At 36.5% G+C, this 21,094-nt stretch overlaps 1 protein-coding gene across 2 annotated transcripts; it reads right to left on the minus strand.

Annotated features, from left to right (window-relative positions):
- Positions 1 to 4,417: 4,417 nt before the first annotated feature.
- On the minus strand, positions 4,418 to 6,557 carry LOC121544393 (homeobox protein Nkx-2.4-like). Of its 2 annotated transcripts, none has more exons than XM_041854336.1 (2): positions 6,069 to 6,557; positions 4,418 to 5,620 (listed from the first exon to the last, which is right to left on the minus strand). In XM_041854336.1, the coding sequence occupies exons 1-2, from the start codon at positions 6,436 to 6,438 to the stop codon at positions 4,974 to 4,976; spliced, it is 1,017 nt and encodes a 338-aa protein (XP_041710270.1). In that variant the 5' UTR covers positions 6,439 to 6,557; the 3' UTR covers positions 4,418 to 4,973. The 2 variants fall into 2 exon arrangements, with proteins under 2 accessions (XP_041710270.1, XP_041710269.1); XM_041854335.1 differs by having other exon boundaries at positions 4,418 to 5,647.
- Positions 6,558 to 21,094: the final 14,537 nt, after the last annotated feature.

Raw genomic sequence — 21,094 nt, forward strand, 5'->3', positions numbered from 1 at the left:
GCAGAGAGAACAGTCTATGACTAGGGTGGCTGGAGTCTTTGACCATTTTTAGGGCCTTCCTCTGACACCGCCTGGTATAGAGGTCCTGGATGGCAGGAAGCTTGGCCCCAGTGATGTACTGGGCCGTATGCACTACCCTCTGTAGTGCCTTGCGGTTGGAGGCCGAGCAGTTGCCATACCAGGCGGTGATGCAACCAGTCAGGATGCTCTCGATGGTGCAGCTGTAGAACCTTTTGAGAATCTGAGGACCCATGCCAAATGTTTTCAGTCTCCTGAGGGGGAATAGGCTTTGTCGTGCCCTCTTCACGACTGTATTGATGTGTTTGGACCATGATAGTTGGTTGGTGATGTGGACACCAATCCAATTGGATATTTTGTTACCCATTGCTGTCAAAGTATTAATTCCTGTAGACAGTTTAATAACCTATGATCCTCTAAAGATAGTGTTAACTCTGAGCGAGGTAACAGGTTAATAACTTGAATAGTAGTCTAATTCGTTTGTTCCTTTATCATGTGTAATGACCATTAACAATATGCGAAGGGTTAACATTGGTCCTGTATTTTTATTGAAGATCCTATACAAGATATTCTATGACTTGGAAAAACCTATAACCTGTATTGCTAAATTTAATTAGGGAACTGCTGCAGATGAAAAAGTATTTGTGTATGTGTATGTATAATTAAATATGTAGTCTCTGCAAGGTTCATTTCTCAGACCACCATTTTGTCAAAACAAATGTATTATGAAGGTTGTATTTTTGTTTCTAAGTAAACTGTACTGGCCAATTACAATAATCCCCTGCCAATTATTGCCCACTAGGTTGCTAGGTCACCATAGTCAATTGAAGAACACATCAATAGAACTTGAAAAGGTTTCTCCACGATCAGACCTTCTGACATATTAAGTAGAATAATGGGGTAGAAAACACAGACAAGGCCCCTTGCTAGATTCAAATTACTCTGCGGTAAGAATTCATTTGTAACCTGCAATTCACTGGAAAGAATGGAACCAGAGAAATTCTGCGCATGAACTGAAAATAAAGACTCTCCATCCTTTATGGTTATATGTTTGCCATTGAATAAATGAAAGAATCCTTCCAGTTCCATGGTATAACTGCCGTATCTCAGAATGTATTTTGATGTGTTTAACCTTGTATGTATGTGATGTATTCTACTATATGCTATTATTTTTCTGTTCCTAATGTAACCTTTGACAATTGTGTACATCAATAGCCTACCAACTGGATAGATGGCTGAACAACCAGGCCTAGAATAGATGGAGAGTCTGAAGTCACCCAAAAGGTTTACCAACAGATACAGAGACAGAGGCCCAGAGTCAGTGTCTACAATCCAAGCAGTTATTGTATATAACTCTCAACTATAGAGAAGACAGTTCAATTCACATCCCCATAACTTGTGAGACACAATCATCGCAATGTCAGAGATGACAACTATAGACTACTAATGACCATAACTAAAACATAAGGACAAGAATGGCTTCAGTTCATTAGTTCCCCCATGAAAAGTTTTGCTGAGAATAATTCAACCAAACCCACAATACAGAAAATATAGAGTTCAGGAAAACAACTCTTGCACCATGATAATATATACCTTCATTTTGAACCTCATGTCAAACCTCCCCAAATGACATTATAAAACATGTTTGAAGAATGGAATTCAAATTGTATAGCTTTAGTGAACATTGTCTCAGTTCCTCCTATAGAACTCCCCACACAGGAGTCTGTATTCTGGGTGATTGGATATCCATACAGCTGTATGGGAAGCAGCTGTAATAATATTGGAGATTTTCAGGGAGAGGATGCAGAGACAGCAATAGGCCATCATCATCATCATCCAAGGGTATCATCATGACTGTTATTATGATGCAATTTTGAAACATGTTTAAATGGCCAATGGATATGGAACGCAATGGCCTATTATCAGGTGTCCAGAACAAATCACGGTGAAGACCAGACAGACTACAGGGAGAGACGGATAACAACTTGTGCTTTGGAGAGTGTTATACAAATATTTAAGAAGTAGTAACTTAATGCCATCCTCATGATAGATTGACTTATCAAAGAGGGTTTGGATTTCTCAGCTAGTTTTAGAAGGGCCCCTCAACATTATTATAATAATGAGGTATTATTTGATGGCTATGAAAATAATCCATGCAACTACAACAGAAGTTCTGGGAATTCTTATTGGATTCTTTTTTAGAAATCTATATTATAAAGTAATACATTCAAATCTCTAAAAATATTATTTCTCATAATAACTTTTATCATATATCTTTCTTTGATTATATTCAGATTGTTTTAGATACAGTTGTGATGTGAAAAAGCTAGTGTAGAAATGTAGGAATGGTTATTACTATGGTAATAGTGTAATTAAGAGAGATCTGGGACTAAAGTGATGGTTTACTGTATATATTTTGAATGAAAGGTGAAATTCGAGAGTGGTAACTCCTACTTTATAGAAGTAGCTAGAAATAGAGCTAGTCTGTATAGGTACAATATTGGGATAGGTTTGTATAATCAGTGACATTGGAGAATAACAGCAGTATTTTGCAGTAGCATTACTGCAATAGAAAGCCCACAGTTAGGATATAGCCTATGGATGGAGACTAAGGGGTAAAACTGAATAAAAAATAAATTGCAGTGAAGGACTGGATAACTCAGTGTGATACATTTTTGACCGTTAGAATAGGAAACATTGTACCATTAAAACCGACTGGGAATATATACCTACCTATAGCAGGCCTTATCATAACAAAGAAAAGTACATTGCAGCATCAGCATGTGGTGTGCATAGTAAGTTTGGTATACCGTTTTAATAATGTAGCAATGCACATGGATAAAATAGATTACTTTGATTAGAGACATATCATGTCATTAGTGTTTTTGGTGTTGCATTACACCTTCTTTACTGTCATGAATCCGATATTAGGCTATATAGACTTCGTCAATTTCTTGAATGTCAGCGCATAAGTTCTAAATGCTACTGCTGTAATAGGCCAATAAGCTTGATGAGAAACACGTCCTTTAAAATGTGCATTATAAAGTAGAAACGTTATTACAAATTGATCTACATTTCATTCAATAACGTGCCACAATATCAACAACAACAACAACAACAACAATAATAATAATAATAATAATAATTATAATAATTATAATAATAAAATAAATGATAATATCATTACATTTACGTTGATTTTATTATTAATGTATACGAGAAGTGTGAAAAAAGTATGTGTTGACTAACCTATTCTTCTAGCTTTGGAATCACACCATTTCTATATTGAAAACATATAGAACGTGTCTCAGTTTTTTATTCTAACGATAATAAGGCTGTGTCAAACTGCTGTAGCTTTATGTTAACCTAAAACTATTGTTCATGGATATTATTTTCAATAGGTTATAATATTTCAGTGTATTGGTCAGCTTACATTTGCGATGCCTCTACAACATCTCCTGTGAACAATGCTGGCTACCCCATCGACCTTGCTTTCCAACTCAATTTGTCTCAATCACACAATAATGAAAACGCACTCCAACCAGATCCTTATAAAAATTAATTCACCAGAAATAGCTCGCACTTCAAGTGATTTATTGTTAACGTTCAATTGGTTTGAAACACATACATCAGTCATCACGCATTTGTTCGTTTTAACTTACAAAATAATAAAGAAAACAAAAAAGTCGACTTAAAACAAGTATTATACAGGTAAACGCATTCTCGTGTGTTAGCCAAATATGAAAAGTTTATTTCCAAAACGCAAAATCCACCAATTTTTCACATTCGTTTTTTTTTCTACATCAGAAATGATTGCTTAATGTGTGTATACAACTTTTCTCCAATTTTCTATTCACAGATTTCAGATGTGTATGATTATTATTATTTATTTATTTTGCAAAACGCTATATATCCGTTGTTTAGCTGGAATGGAATGTTAGTATACTATAGCCTATATTTGACTGTGTTATGTGGTTGTCTCACCTAGCTATCTTAAAGATGAATGCACTAACTGGAAATCACTCTGGAGCATCTGCTAAATGACTCAAATGTCAAATGTAAATATTTTACAGCTCTCATATTACTGTATTTAATTATATATATATATATATATATATATATATATATATGTTTTAATTAAATAGGCTATTGATGTTACAAATGTATAATTTGTACATTTCTTTATTTAAAAAAAGTGTTATTTGTCTCACTTGACTGTGTAAAACCTAGCAGTACTACTTATTTCTCTGAGAGTGAGGAGGATATATAGCGTTTAACAAAAAACATGATTATTTGTCTTTCTGAAATGAAACCATCAAATTATAGATTTTAAACAAATACATGTCTGTCATTGAACAACCTCAATGAATGATTAGATAGTGAAAAAAAAAAACTCTCACTTTCATAATTTAATTATTTAAACAATAAAAGCTAATTTACCAACATTTCTGAAAATGGATATATAGCGGTTTGGAATGAAACTTCATATAGGCCTACAGTTTCTACTTTCTTTAAGTCTAAATGAATACATTAGTTTACAATATTAATAGCATATTATACCAAGGTTATCACCGCAAATGAGGGGTGGCTTAGTACCTTGAGAGTTCATACCTGATCCCACCTATATCTCTCCCTTTTCCCTCCAGACCCCACCTACGTTAACATCATGAGGAAGTCCATCACATTGATTATAAAAGGTCCCTAAACGACACAATCTGTTTCAAGGGCAGCCATTTCGTGTAATGTTCAAAAATTGTCTCCCTCTTAGAAATGTCAAGAAAATGTGCCCTGACCAGCTGATGCGCCTGAGCGTGTTGTCATCTCAGCCACCCAAGGGCTCCATTTTCGCACAGTTGTGTATATCAACATGATACATGTCTCGTTTTCTCTTAAGCTCATCCGCAGGTTAAAATATCCACAGGTTAAAATATAAAAATGTAAAAGGACAGCAGGTCCTACCACGTTCTGCCGTAGAGGAGGTTGGAGCTGACCATGTTATTGGTGTAGTCTATAGCAGAAGTGTCTATCTGCGCCATGTTGATCTGGCTGTGGAGTGAAGGAGGGCTAGGTGATATCTCCTCCAGGTCTTGGGCCTGAACTAAGGAGTGGACCTGCTGGTTTTGATGTTGATTGATGCCATTACTGGAAGCCTGGAGCACCCCAGAGCCGTTCTGTTGCTGTTGTTGCTGCTGTACCTGCTGCTGGTTCGGCGTTGGCGTGTTGGAGCCGTTCTGACACGGTTTACCGTCCTTCACCAGAACAGGCACGACCACGCGCCTCGGAGACTGTTGTTGCTGACACAGGTTGCTTTCCTGCTGCAGTTGCTGCGCCGCTTTGTCCTTGGCCTGCCGCTTCATCTTGTATCTGTGGTTCTGGAACCAGATCTTGACCTGGGTCGGTGTCAGGTGGATCATACTGGCCAGGTGTTCCCGCTCTGGCGCCGAAAGGTATTTTTGTTGTTTAAATCTCCTCTCCAGCTCATACACCTGAGCCTGGGAGAAGAGTACCCGTCGTTTCCTCCTGGGCGCTGCGTGCAGGGGTGGCATGGACCTGGAGGCGTCCCCCATGCCTGTCAGGGTCCCCATTCCAGTCATGTTCATACCTGTGGAAGGTCCCATGAATCTAGAAACTTAAAAATATACATACATATACGCACATTCAATATTTAGCAATGCAAATGTATCGTTTTGTTGGCCTGAAGTAGTTTGGCCATGGTCTGTATCCCGTGCGTAATTGTCCAAATGTATGTTACTATGCAGCTTTATCTATCAAGTTTATTTAATTGCAATAATAATAATAATAATAATAACAATAATAATAATAATAATAATAATAATAATAATAATAATAATAATAATAATAATAATAATAACAATTCACTTTTTGTTCAATAACATTTCCATATTCGAAAATGATGTAATGTCAGACTACTCAATGATGGTGAGTGTTGTCCGCATTTCGTTAAAAGTTTGTATGAGAAGTGCTGACAGTGAAATAAAACAATTCACAAAACAATAACAACAAATCAAAATAAAATAAAAACGACTTACTTGTTGAATATCTTGGATCCGTGTTCGCGCCATACCACCCTGTTGCTGCTGCGCTATTTCTCATGGTTTCCTGGTACGACGGAAGGTCTCCCATGTTGCCAATGCTCCCATTGCAGTATCCCCCCATGGCACTGTGCGAGAACTGGGAGACAGTGTGTGGCATGTGGTAGGTGGTCGCCACGGTAGCGTTGTGTCCCATGGAGTGCTGTTGCATGCCAGTCTGGGAAACCTGAGGCTGTCGGTAAGCTCCCAGTGGAGAGGTTAGGTTCCCTGCGCCGTCCATGCCACTAAACTTCTTGTAGGTCTCCTCGATAGGACTCAAAATATCAGTCACTGAGAAAGGCGTTGTATGCTTTGGGCTCAGCGACATGGTTCAGAAAGCAGGTAGATTTTGTTGAGCAAATCAACCGTGTTGATGTAGCTCTCTCCTTGTGGATGGCTACGTAAGAGAGTGCTTGTAGTATGCCTGAGATCCGATTGATCGCCTTGGAGAAGGAGGCGAGCCCAGGGCGCTCTTAGCTCGGGTTTATTGTAGCCAGGAGCCAGGTTTACGACAAACATAGGGGGCGGAGCAACGTCCTAAACGAGCAAACAATAGTCATTGACATTTTAGGAAGATAATTGAGGAAATGTGGTTAGTTTCGTATTAAGGTGAACATTATGCTAAGTAAAATGTTTGTATTTCTTTTTCTAATATATCTACATATGTATTGGATGAGACATTGTTATTTGTTCACAGGTCTTACTATAATAAAGAGCTGAGCGCATGATAAAAGGGTACGTGTAATTTTCTGCGTCAATAGGGAACTCCATACTTTCTGGAAACTTCGAGAGCACTTTGGCCAGACATAAGCGCCACCGAGCATCGCCAAAGAGGTACAATGGTTCTCCTCAATTGTATGACCAGCTAATTTATGCGTCTTAAGCATCATTTTGTTCCACCAGAGAGGGGCACTTTCAAATTATCTCAAAGTAACAGAGGGAAAAATTAGGATAGGGATCCTAACTTGTGAGTATATTGCTTTCAGTTATTTCCAAACAGCATATTGACATTAGGTAAATATAATATTAGAAATACTTGAAGATCTACCCGTGAATAGGCTACATATTGTTTCCATATGTTTTCAGACAATAGGTTTGACAAAGTTGTTTTACTTTACTCGAATGGACAAAATATGGCTTGGCAGAGTGCAAAAAGTAAACAGTAATCAGTAAGTTTTTGTGCATTTCAAGTTGACAGATATCAAATAAAGTATTGATAAAAAGTAAATTACTGGACTTACATTCTGAAATCACAAGTATTTCTGCTTATGCTTTTCTTTTGAAACATTATCATAATTGGATAATGTTTCATTGGAATTCATGGGAATTCACATGATGATAACTGATGATATGCAACAACATCCTTATTCCGACACTCAACCACCTGATTAAACTTTAATCAACCTGCTGGGGCATTGTGGACACTTGGATATGTTTGTCGATGTGAGTATAAGCCCACTGCTTAACCTGGCATCTTAATCCTCGGGTAAACTCACAGGCGCCAGAGGCAGAAACATTAGATAAGGCGAACAAGAAAAGGGCTTTTGAATCGACAAAACAATTAGTCATGAAATGTAACTGTGGTATTACTAGGCTATTATTATTATTATTAGGTGTGCTTGCTGAAGGCAAAACACAACTTTAGATTTTTTTTATTATTATCATTATTATTATCAGCCTATTATTATTATTACACTGAAAATAGTTCATCATGTTTCCTATATTTATTTTACACTTCATCAACTGCAGTGGCCTGACCTTTGTTTGAGTTTGTAGAAAATATTTGACCGTAACTAAAACTTTGAATCAGTGATTCAAGAGACAATGGGAAAGTATTGTTATGATGAAGAAGATAAAGATGGTGGTGATGATTGTTGTGATGATTTTGACTTACTGACATATTTTTTTGTAATCATTAGGCTTTTGTTATAACTGGAGCTATAGTTACCTGTATAGTTATTGCACTCATAAAGCTAGGCCTATCCGTTTCCAAGCAAAGCTGAAATACTTAAACATAGGCGCTATTGACGTCTACATTATTTACTAATGGGGCTTTCTTTATTGGTGATAAATTCTTGTAATTCGTCATGCATTATTATGGGTTAACTCTCAGGTGGGTCTCACTTTCTCACATTCTGACCGATGTGTCATTTAGGGTGACCAAAAGTGACTAAAACCAATTATCTCTATATAAGCCAAAGCACCAATGTTATCATCGTGTTGATGGTGGCATATTTCCCTTTGTTGAAGAGGGAAAATAAAAGTATAAACTCACACCATAATTTGATTTAGTATTACTTATGTCAGTAAGTACCCTAATCGCGCAAATTAAGATGCGACATGGTCATCCATCAATTACTGGCGACGCAACACCAATCTCCCTTTAAGATGTTCATTAAGAAATGTAATAAATCACTGTTATATGAATTTTAATTCAGTAAATATTTACGTGCTCATGCATCCTTCAATTTCTCACAAACCCTTCTCATCGCATTTATTCCAACGAAGTGGGTGGATTCTGTTGTTAAATTAGGAGGCATAATACAGGAGACAAGCTAATTCATAGCACTTAAAAGTCAGTAGCATTATGCACGAAGTTAACCTCATGTCAGAGTAAATGTCATACCAACAGCATATGGTAATTCCCTTTGTTTGAAAAGTTTCTTGCAATTCACCTTCAAAGCACACTGCTACACATGTTTACTTTTCTATTCATGTTAAACCTCAACTAACATTAAATTCACCTTATTTTGTTAATATTCTAATAAATCTGATTCACCTAAGTATGCAAGGCACAGTATGTGATCTTACCTGCAAAGGCCATCATAAAAGCAGACGCTTTGTGAGCCACCTTTTGGCTATGCTGGGACTCGTGGTGGCTTTTTGGGAACATGGGAAAGGTAGGCCACACTCACAGCACTTCTAACGTTATGTAAATGAGGCAAACCTCTCAACCTTCTGGATTATTGAGCCAGAGAGCACGACCGGGGTCCAGAGACCCTCCACATTGGAAAAGCACAAAAATCTGGCGCCGGTTGGCTGCACAGTTTAGAGTAATAGTTTGTCTTGTACATTTCAACTTGTAGAGCTAGTGAACAAGATATTTGGACATATCATGCGGTGAAGGAAATGCTAGGCCTCCAGAAGGTTTGTAAGATTTATATTTGGATGGGTTTATTGGTACAATATATTAAATGAAGTAGATACAGACTTTTATACTGGTTATGTGCAATTCTAGTTATGCAAATGTTGCCTATTGTGCTTGTCGGTTGTGATTGTCTTAGCCTATTTACTATTTAGCGTTGAAATATGTCATATTTACAACTGAAATAATAAATCCATGATAAATAACTGCAAGATTGCTAACTTCAAAGAAGTTAAAATGTAACCTATTGATGTTTCAGATAGCCTACGAGTAAAGGCTTGCCCTCTTATTTTTAGATGTAGGCTATTGTCCATAGACTTTGAATCACCAATTTAATGGAGGAAAGAAAAACAATTGAAATATCAAATCTTATAAATCAGTTACATATGCACCAAATCCTATTTTGTATTGGTGTCACTGTATTTTTAAATTGTGTATTGTGCCTCGAAGTTTATAAGCGTTTTTCTTTGCGTATTCCTAGCGCGCTCATTCCATGCCATTGCTTTGTTTTGTTTCTGCTAAACATATATCACCTTGTTAAACCTACCTAGAGGAAGCACAATTAATAAGCTTTATTCATATTGAAAAAGTATGCACTAAATAAAACTTTCATTTGACAGAAAACATTAGGCTTTGTTTATTGTCATTGTTTAATTCAATATCATGCAGTTATAATTTAGAACATTCTGGCTTTTATTATTTATTTAAACCATAGGCTCATCAAAATAGGATATGGAATAATGTTGTTGGCGGCCTGTAGTCTTATGACCGAACAATCTCGTTTATTTGGGCCTATTTATAATTAGAGTGTGTCCGGAGTAACCAACTATAGCTAGATCAATAGATCACCTCCTCCTTACACAAATGCATGTCCTCTACGGCCTGTAATATGATATCATTGTCGATGTGTAGACGTTCACTATGGTCCAAGGCTATACTTATGGTATTACAAGGGTCTAATGACAAACAAGGATATAATCAAACAACGCATAACGGTTATTTCAAGAACACATATCTTACTTCTGTGTTAAATGTCTGGAATTGAATGGTCATCATAATAACCTGGATGGCCACCTCCACTTAGACTTCAGAAACATGCGGTTGGGCCTGATGGCTAGGCTAACATTTAGCTCCAGGCTATTTCTCTCCACACTGCTGGGTGCAATGATGTCAATTTTATTGATATTCTGTTTAATTAATGAATTGTTATCTTGTCAAACATGAACAGTAAAGCATTATTCAACGATTTAATCATAAATGGGCGATGCTTTTATATTTCAAAACAGCCCCTCCCCCACTGATACAGGCTGCCGTACAGCAGCACAGCAGATGGACCAGAGCGCGTGGTCACTGAAGTGCTTTCTCCATCACTGTGTGCTGGTTCAATAACCTGAGAGAGATTTGGAGAGATCCGTGAAGGGCTAGAGCGCTGGTGTAAGAGCCCGGGTCCTGACCCGCCACCTCAAAGATACACCGGCAGAACGAAGCTGCTGGGAATCAATAGACTAGACATGGCACAACTGGTGAATGTGCTATGTTGGTAGACTGATGTCAAATTTCGTTGCACTTTTACCATGTATGATGTTTAAAATCTCATGAACTCAGGGTCTGAAAATATCTCAAATGGAAACCATCGGAGGATCAGTTTACGCGTAAATCCGTCTAGGACGGACGGTTACGCACGGCTATATTGCTCATGTTTTTTGCTGCATTATGCATTTAATTGTATATTCTATGTTTTTTTAAACATCCATGCAAAACGGCATTCCAACTAGACCATAAGGGCGCACATTGTACAAATTGTACAAACATATCAAAGGTGCCAAATATTCCAAATGGAATTCATGCCACAGATCTGTTGGTTAGGCCAAATCACCTGAAGAAGTCCAGCGTACGCGTGATCCTCTTTGTTTAGTCAATTTGTTTAGTCAACTAATTTACAATCTTATTTTAGGCCTATCTTAATGGCCAAATAACTAATTGTTGATGACTGAAGTTGCCTGCTTGCCTCATAACGTCACACTTGAAGAGGGATCTAAATAGATAAACGCACACTGGCAGTTGTAAAACCGAATTGACTGATTGGTATTTCACAAAAACATTGGTATGCATAAGACTATTACTTGCGAAGGTGATATAAATGCAAGTGATGTAACTTTATAAAAGCTGATTATGAAGCATATTAATATGTCGAGCATAGGTCCTCTTCGTGGGATCCAAGCGCCTATTCCTGAAAAGCTTTTCCTTACGGGAATGACCTCAAAAACCATAACAATTAAGATATTTCTAAACAAATTGCTCCGAAAAAAACGAAAGGAATCCAGGAAGACATTTCTAAAGGCCTAATAGTGATGCTTCTGTTTGTAGTATAGTCAGAATAATCGTTTGGGCAACTGCATTGGCCTACTGTGGGAAATGGTTCTTACCGATACATTACCCGTCTTCCCTTTGTCCTCGCACTGATTAATATTTTATTTTTACCTTTGTTAATATATTTCATTTACTGACTAAATTAGCTGAATAGGCTTGTGTGTATTTGAATGTGAAAATCTTGAAAGGTAAAATCACAATATCATAAATATAATTCGAACAAGATAGGATATGTATGATATTGGGTTTACACACATTTTCCAGCCTCCTCTTGCATATTGATATCCAAAATGTTTAAACTATGATGACCATATATCACTGCAAGGGCACTGCAACCAAATTCCCAATTTTTCTGATTGTTACAAGATGAGAACTAGATGGATATCTCAAAAGATCCCACACATGGAGTCGGGATTTCAATCCAGCCAAACTCCCTCCTTTTACACTGGCGACCATATTGTGTGTAAAAGCAGGTGCATATCTTTCAGTTGTAGTACTTGAAACAGTGCAGGCCCACCGCTAAGTAGGTTAAAGGTCCTCCCAAGTGGAGCAAGTATCTGACAGGCCTCTTGAAGACCTTTTTCTTCTGTACGAGTTTTCATTCAACCACAATTAATGTCGCTTGATGGACGAAATGATGCTAATAGGTTGCAAAAAACACAGGAGGCATTAAACAAAGTTTTATGCATGAAGATAATTGCAAAAAGTATTATGTTACTATATTTTAAATTTAGGATATTTGCATACAGATTAGTTTAGAAACAATGTTCTTCATTTTCGTCTAACTTTTGTGAAGGATCAAGTCCACTTTCTGCATGAAGGATTGTGAATTGAGCAAGAACGAAACTTTCCGGAATTTTTGCTGGCCTATGTGGTTCATCTATGTGAGTACAGTACATTGATTATTATGTAAACCCACATTCACACTGTTTGGTTATGGTCTGAAACAATTGTATTGCCAATATCAATTGCTTTCAGAGATTTCCAGTTCAATGTGTCTTTGTCAGTACCTTAAATTCAGGTTTCAAGATTCCCTCAAAATATTTTAAATCAATTTTTTGAACATGACAATCACTATAGACTATAGTTTACTCCTATAGGAGTGTACCATTCAATATTTGTTTCAAAACTTTAAATGTTCTTTGGCTAGGACTACTACTTTAATAAATTAATTATGGTTTGTTAATTTCATTTTTTTATTTGTCTCACTTTTAATAATAGTTATAGTAACGTTCAACGACGTGTTATGATTGTTGGATCTAAAAACAAAACAATAAAGTGCTTTTTGATACTATGGGGCTGTGCAAGTTTCCCAAATATAATGTTGAGTAATAACAAAAATCTGATGAGGAATGCTCTAAATAATCATAAATATTCATACAATTTGTTATTTTTTTGTGAACAATTTGTGACCTTTGGACTTTAAGGTTTTATCTGTGCAATGCATAGTTCTGAGATATAGTGCATTAAAGTTTTCACATCCCAGATCTCAGAACTGTTTTGTAGTGAATTCTTCTTTCATAACCCATTAAGGTCACCCTCACCTTAAAGGTAGCCTACCTAAAGTGCAGAGTATCCTGATACATTTTTTTAGGGGGGTGCAATCGCAGATAGAGCCTTATGGCTCTGAAAGGTTCTATCTGACACTTCTGAATTAGACATTTGAATTAATAAATGATAGAATAACACTATTTTACCAAGATAGAGTCAGATCACATCATCAAATACATAAAGAAATGTATCATGATCATCAGACGAATTACTGTCATTACTGAACAACGATGTGACCACATAATTTACTTTAAGATTTCTGACAGTGTTGTTTTTTTTGTTGCTTGAGTGCCATTATTGCTGGCTAGCCTAGACCATACTTTGAAGGAGATGGCAAAGACATGTGTTCTGATTGGTCCATCTGTATTTCTTCAGGCTTTGTGATTGGATTGCAGATAGAACAGCGCTAAATTCAAATGAGTTTATGCAGATAGAACTTTCTAGTTTAACATTTTTTTTTAAAGTACATTTTTAGTTTAAAAAAATTAACAACTAGAAAGTTCAAGACATGAAGAACCATCTAAAGATCAATTATATGTGACTAACTCATTTCTGACAAAAATGTCAGATAGAATCTTGTTTCTATTGAGTCTTTGAAAATAAATTAAAGACAATGTCAGATAGTAAAAAGCATGTGGGAACACTTTTTAATAACTTATTTTAAAAACAGGTGTCGGTTTTTTACAATATTGTTGCTTATGGAATCTGATGCATTGGTCACATCAGGGCTTAAGGATTAGCACCAAATATCTGGACCTTTAGCCCTCTCTTTAAATGAAAGTGTTGCTTTCCACTGCTCTTTATTGGTTTGATTGTGGATATTTTCACACAATTATTATTCTTTACACAAATAATTCAGAAACAAAGCAAAGGAAAGCATATTAACACAATTGAGAGAACAAAGAGAGGTGTACTTTGTCTGGTTAGGTCGTTGTAGTCGGTGGTACATCTCTGGCACACTTCTGAGCAACATTAATTGTCCCAACAGTGAGGGCGCATAAACAAAGCTGTTGGAGAGAGTCTGTGTTTGTGACTCAACCACAGTTCATTCTTTAGACCTTGTCGCTGAGTTATTCACATAGGGTGATGTCAGCATTAGTGGGACAAGTGTAGTGGGACATTTGTGTTTGAGGGTACTGTACTATGGTAATTTTGCAACCCAATCACAACAAATGTGATTGGGTTGTTGCTGAATGTGTTCTCTGCATGAAAAAATGTTTTGGTTAGTGTCACATCATTGTAGTGTGTGTGGTCAGGTTTCTTAGATGGGGTGACCGGTTGAAACTCTGCCATACATGAAAAACAGCCATACATATGAAACCTTGAGCTAGAATAATACGGCTGTCCTTCTGTCAATTATAATTCAACAATCTAGCTTTTGGTGTTAAAATGAATAGTTATTGATAGTGTTTTGGAATATAGTATATAGAATATAGAAATATAGTAACCATTCAAATAAAATTGTATTTGTCACATGCGCCGAATACAACAGGTGTAGACCTTACCGTGAAATGCTTACTTACAAGCCCTTAACCAACAATGCTGTTGAAGAATTGGGTTAAGAAAATGTTTACTAAATTAACTAAAGTAAAAAAGAATCAATTTAAATAGTCCGGGTGGCCATTTGATTAATTCATATCAACAGGCACAAAATAAACTGCAGCCGTTTTTATCTCAATATCAAATCATTTTCTGGGTAACAATTAAGTACCTTACTGTGAAATTTCTCAAGCAATAATTTTGCTACGACTGTCTGGGAGTGGTCTGAGTGGGGAGGGGAAAACTGAAAACTAGCTATTATTGGCAGAGCGATTTGGAACTCTCTTTCTTATTGGTCTATTAGCTAATTTACCGCCTGGTGATGTGACCAGGCAGGCCAAAACTCCATCTGACCAAAACAGGCTGAAATGTCAGCCATTCTTTTCGAACATCTCTTACACAAAAAGGGCATTATCACTATTTTCACAATTTTACAGTATTATTCCAACCTCATAGTTTGGAAATATATATAAAACACAGGAAAATCACGTTTTATAAAATACACTGAACAAAAATATAAACGCAACAAATAAAGTCCCAGAAATTTTCCATATGCACAAAAAGCTTATTTCACTCAAATGTTGTGCACACATTTGTTTACATCCCTGTTAGTGAGCATTTCTCCTCTGCCAAAATAATCCATCCACGTGACAGGTGTGGCATATCAAGAAACTGATTAAATAGCATGATCATTACACAGGTGCACCTTGTGCTGGGGACAATAAAATGTGCAGTCACACAACACAAAGTCACAGATGTCTCATGTTTTGAGGGAGCATGCAATTGGCATGCTGACTGCAGGAATGTCCACCAGAGCTGTTGCCAGATAATTGAATGTTAATTTCTCTACCATAAACTGCCTCCAACGTCGTTTTAGAGAATTTGGCAGTAAGTCCAACCAGCCTCACAACCGCACCACATGTAACCACGCCAGCCCAGGACATCCACATCTGTTGTTCCCAACAGGGTCTTGACCTGACTGCAGTTCGGCGTTGCAACCAACTTCAGTGAGAAAATGCTAACCTTCGATGGCCACTGGGATACTGAAGAAGTGTGCTCTTCACGGATGAATCCCGGTTTCAACTGTACCAGGCAGATGGCGTCATGTGGGCGAGCAGTTTGCTGATGTCAACGTTGTGAACAGAGTGCCCCATTGTGGTGGTGGGGTTATGGTATGGACAGGCATAAGCTACGGACAACAAACACAATTGCATTTTACCAATGCCAATTTTAATGCACAGAGATACCTTGACAAGATCCTGAGGACCATTGTTGTGCCATTCATCCACCGCCATCACCTCATGTTTCAACATGATAATGCATGTCCCATGTAGCAAGGATCTGTACACAATTCCTGGAAACTGAAAATGTCCCAGGTCTTCTATAGCCTGCATACTGACCAGACATGTCATCAATTGAGCAGGATTAGGATGCTCTGGATCGACGTGTTCGACAGGGTGTTCCAGTTCCCGCCAATATCCAGCAACTTCGCACAGTCATTGAAGAGGAGTGGGAAAACATTCCACAGGCTAGAATCAACAGCCTGATCAACTCTTAAGTGAAGGAGATGTGTCGCGCTGCATGAGGCAAATGGTGGTAACACCAGGTACTGACTGGTTTTCTGATCCACGCCCCTACTTTTAAAAAAAGGTATCTGTGACCAACAGATGCATATCCGTATTCCCAGTCATGTGATTAGATTAGGGCCTAAATAATTTATTTTAATTGACTGATTTCCTTGTATGAACTGTAACTCATTGAAATCGTTGAAATTGTTGCATGTTGCGTTTATATTTTTGTTCAGTGTACATTAAAATATGTTGTTTTAGTTGTTCATCATATAGATGCCATATAGCAAATAAACAGCATAGGATAACGGTGGAAGGCATTAGAGGGAAATAACAAGGGTATGAAAGGAAGAAATGAACCACAATTACATGTACGAAAGGGAGGATAAAAAGAGGCTCAATTTATGAAAGGGGACAGAATATGGGGGATAGTAGAGGTGTTTCAGGATCAAGTAAAAGCTGTGCAGACTCCTTTAGTTACATTTTCACCAAGAGCTTAGAATGTCCCCACATACATTTTCCAAGGGCATGGAGAGAGTCTAGCAGAAGGTTATTGTCCCAAAATTGTAAAAACAGAGAGTGTTATCTACAAGTCTCTACAAAGTCTTATTGATGAGTTCATAACAAGTGTGAGCAAATAGTGTTCTAGTTCATATACTAAAGTGTCCCACCAACACTGAAAGACACACTTTTGCAGAAGTAGGTGTCTGATGTTGTTTTAGGGGTTGTAGCATCCACTGAATAATACATTTGCATCATAAAGATGTAGATCTTAATTAATTGAAATAAACATCACTTGAGTAGGGATAGACTGATATTGATTGTCTACATAGCGATATACCAAAACGTGTACTACTTTTGCATAAACGGTATCACCCCAGTCAAATGTCCCTGCTGGCAATCTTCTACTTGATCTAATTCCTTTGTCTGTGATTGTCCTCATTGATTAAACTCAATGTTTTTAGTTGTTGTTTGTTTAAAAATAAAAATAAATCTTTTTTTTCTTTTCTTTTTTTAGGGAGTAGATCAGCTTAATATTGCAGATAGATTGTAACTTCCATCAATGTAATTGTCTGCATCACTTCCAATCCCCCATGTTTATATATATATATATATATATATATATATATATATATATATATATATATATATATATATATATATATATATATATCACATACATACACATACACACATACACACATACACACATACATACATATCCTTAATTTTTTAAAATATATATTCCCCTTTATTACTTTCCAACCCCGCCACCCTTTCCCCACTTGGAGTAAACTAGTGAACAACAACGCCTAGTCCTCTACTTCCAGCCCATACCCACTATCTACATTTTATGGACACAGTCAATTTTACAATAATTAAATTTGTTTGTTCTTTCTCCTGAACTTCTTCTACTCTGAACCTCTCCGATCATTTTCATGATGTCCATCCGGTTTGCTTCTATATGCCATATCTTTCTAACTGTGCTCCTTCACAAAAGCTCCCAACCTACAACCCATACACTTATTATGGACACAGCGTACCTACATTATTAGTTATCTTGTTATTGTTTGTTGTTGGTTGTTATTAGTCCCATCCTTCAATTCCATTCAACACCTCCCATCTATCTTTTAACACTATCCATATAGGATTTCTATTTGCCATATATATTTCAACTGTACTGTGATGTCTTACAAAAGTTCTGAACCCTTCTATTCTCATTGTTTCTACAGATTGTGAATTGAAAATAAACATTTTTGCTAATAGTATTATAATGTTATTGATCGATTGACTATGACCTTTCAGATCACCCAGTAGTGCTATCTGCAGGGTTAGCTCCAGGTAAATATTGCAATCCTTTAGCCATTACTGGACCTGTGTCCAAAAACAAGCTACAAATGGACAGTACCAAAACAAATGATCTAATGATTCTGTCTCTTCGCAGCAAAATCTTCAGAGCTGGGAAGATTGTATCCCCCATATAAATAACATTATATTGGTAGCAAGAATTTTATATAATAATTTAAATAGAAAGATTCTAAGTTTTGAATCCGGTGTCGTTTTGCGTATCAGTTCATAAACACTATGCCATGGGATCGGTACGTCAAAAATCTCTTCCCAACAATTTTGCAATCTATATGGGATGGCTGTCAATCCTTTGGTCAATTAAATGAAACTGATATACTTTTTTATTTATCACAGTTTTCCTTAACCAATTATGTTCTTTAATGCAAGGCAGACATACAAGTTCCTTACTTTCTCCTCCTTCCACTTTCCTCTTCCATTTTTGCGGTAAGGCTGCAATTATTTGGTTGTAATTTTGGGTAGAGCAGACATTTCTATATGTTTTTGTTAGCTGCATGTGCGACAAAACTCCACCAGTCCTACCGATGATATCATTTACAAAGATTATACCTTTTTAAAACATTTTGTCAAAAAAAAATGTTTTTGTCAATTAGTATATTTGAGTTTAACCACAATATTTGTTGCATTATTTGTTCTGTCGTTTCTGGAGGATTACATTGAAATTGCAACCAACTTTCTATGGCTTGTTTTAGAAATAGTGATATCTGGGAGATGATTTCCTTTTCAAATAACTGAAAGTGAGTGGTTGTAAGCTGAATAAAGGGAAAAGGGCCATTCTTGAACATTGGGTGAGACAATCTTACTAATTTGCTAGAGAACCAGTTTGGATTGAAGTATAACTTTTGTATGACTGAAGCTTTTAGTGATAGGTCTAATGCTTTAATATTTAATCATTTCTGTCCTCCGAATTCATATTCATTACATAAATAGGCCTGTTTAATTTTGTCTGGCTTGCCGTTCCAAATTAAATGGAATATTTTTTTCTCATATAATTTAAAAAACTGTTCGCTAGGCGTAGGCGAGACCATAAGCAAATAGGTAAACTGGGATAATACTAAAGAGTTAATCAGGGTGATTTTTCCACAAATTGACAGGCACCCACTTTATTTTTTATTTTTTATTTTTTCTGGGGGATGGATCAGCTTAATATTGCAGATAGATTGTATCTTCTATCAATGTAATTGTCTAAATCACTTCCAATCCCCCATGTTTTTATATATATATACTCCCCTTTATTACTTTTCAACCCCACCATCCTTTCCCTACTTGGAGTAAATTAGTGAACAACAATGCCCAGGCCTCTACTTCCGGTCTATACTTACTATCTACACCTTATGGACACAGTTAATTTTACAATAATTCTTCTACTCTCAACCTCTCCGGTCATTTTCATGATGTCCATCCGGTTTGCTTCTATATGCCATATCTTTCTAACTGTGCTCTTTCCCAAAAGCTCCCAACATACAACCGATATACTTATTATGGACACAGCATGCTTACATTATTAGCTATCTTTGTTATTATTTGTTATTTGTTATTAGTCCCATCCTTCAACTCTATTCAATACCTCCCATCTATATCTTAACACCATCCATATAGGATTTCTATTTGCCATATATATTTCAACCGTACTGTGATGTTTCACAAAAGTTCTGAACCTTTCTATTCTCATTGCTTCTACAGATTGTGAATTAAAAATAAACATTTTTGCTAAAAGTATTATTATATTATTGATCAATTGACTATGACTTTTCAGATCACCCAGTAATGCTATCTGCAAGGTTAGCTCCAGGTAAATATTGCAATCCTTTAGCCATTCCTGGACCTGTGTCCAAAAACAAGCTACAAATGGACAGAACCAAAACAAATGATCTAATGATTCTGTCTCTTCACAGCAATCACCTTTCCATGGTAGCAAGATCTTATCTATTTTTGCTAACTTTCTATTATAATTTATTGAAGTGAGATCATTTATTTCCTTTGGGATATGTATTCCGAGTATATCCACATCACCATCAGACCATTTTATTGGTAAACTACATGGCAATGTAAAATTGTATTTATTTATTGATCCAATACGTAATATAGTACATTTGTCATAATTTGGTTGTAATCCAGAGAGGTTAGAAAATGTATCTAGATCCTCTACGAGGCTGTGGAGTGATTCTAGTTGCGGATTTAAAAGAAAACATGAATCATCAGCGTACAATGACACCTTTGTTTTTAAGCCCTGGATTTCTAATCCCCTGATATTATTGTTGGATCTGATTTTAATAGCTAACATCTCGATGGCCACAATAAATAGATATGCCGATAGTGGACAACCTTGTTTCACTCCTCTTGACAGTTTAAAACTTTCTGAGAAATAGCCATTATTTACTATTTTACACCTAGGGTTACTATACATGATTTTGACCCATTTTATAAGAGATTCACCAAAATTGAAATGCTCCAGGCATTTATATATAAACCCCAGTCGTACTTTATCAAAAGCCTTTTCGAAGTCTGCTATGAATAGCAGGCCTGGTTTCTCAGATTTTCCATAATGTTCTATTGTTTCCAATACTTGCCTTATATTATCTCCAATGTATCTTCCATGTAAAAAACCTGTCTGATTAGAATGAATAATATCCGACAATACCTTTTTAATTCTATGCGCTATACATTTTGCTAGAATTTTTGCATCACAACACTGAAGTGTAAGGGGCCTCCAATTTTTTTAATGGACTGGATCTTTATATTTTCCACTTGTATCCTGTTTCAGTAATAATGAGATCTTCTTCTTGAGTGTCAGATAATCTACCATTTACATAGGAGTGGTTAAAACATGTTAATAACGGTCCTCTTAGTATATCAAAAAAGGTTTGGTATACTTCGACTGGTATGCCATCCAACCCTGGAGTTTTCCCGGACTTAAAGTCTTTAATTGCATCCAGAAGTTCCTC

This window comes from Coregonus clupeaformis, chromosome 29, assembly GCF_020615455.1.
Source record: "Coregonus clupeaformis isolate EN_2021a chromosome 29, ASM2061545v1, whole genome shotgun sequence".
NCBI lineage: Eukaryota > Metazoa > Chordata > Actinopteri > Salmoniformes > Salmonidae > Coregonus > Coregonus clupeaformis.

What these genes read in the sequence shown, in the direction of transcription:
- LOC121544393 (XM_041854335.1), bottom strand. Translation starts at nt 6,438, where the DNA reads ATGTCGCTGAGCCCAAAGCATACAACGCCTTTCTCAGTGACTGATATT. An exon ending in GGATCCAAGATATTCAACAA is followed by an intron (nt 5,648 to 6,068) that starts GTAAGTCGTTTT and finishes TATATTTTTAAG; the next exon opens with TTTCTAGATTCATGGGACCT.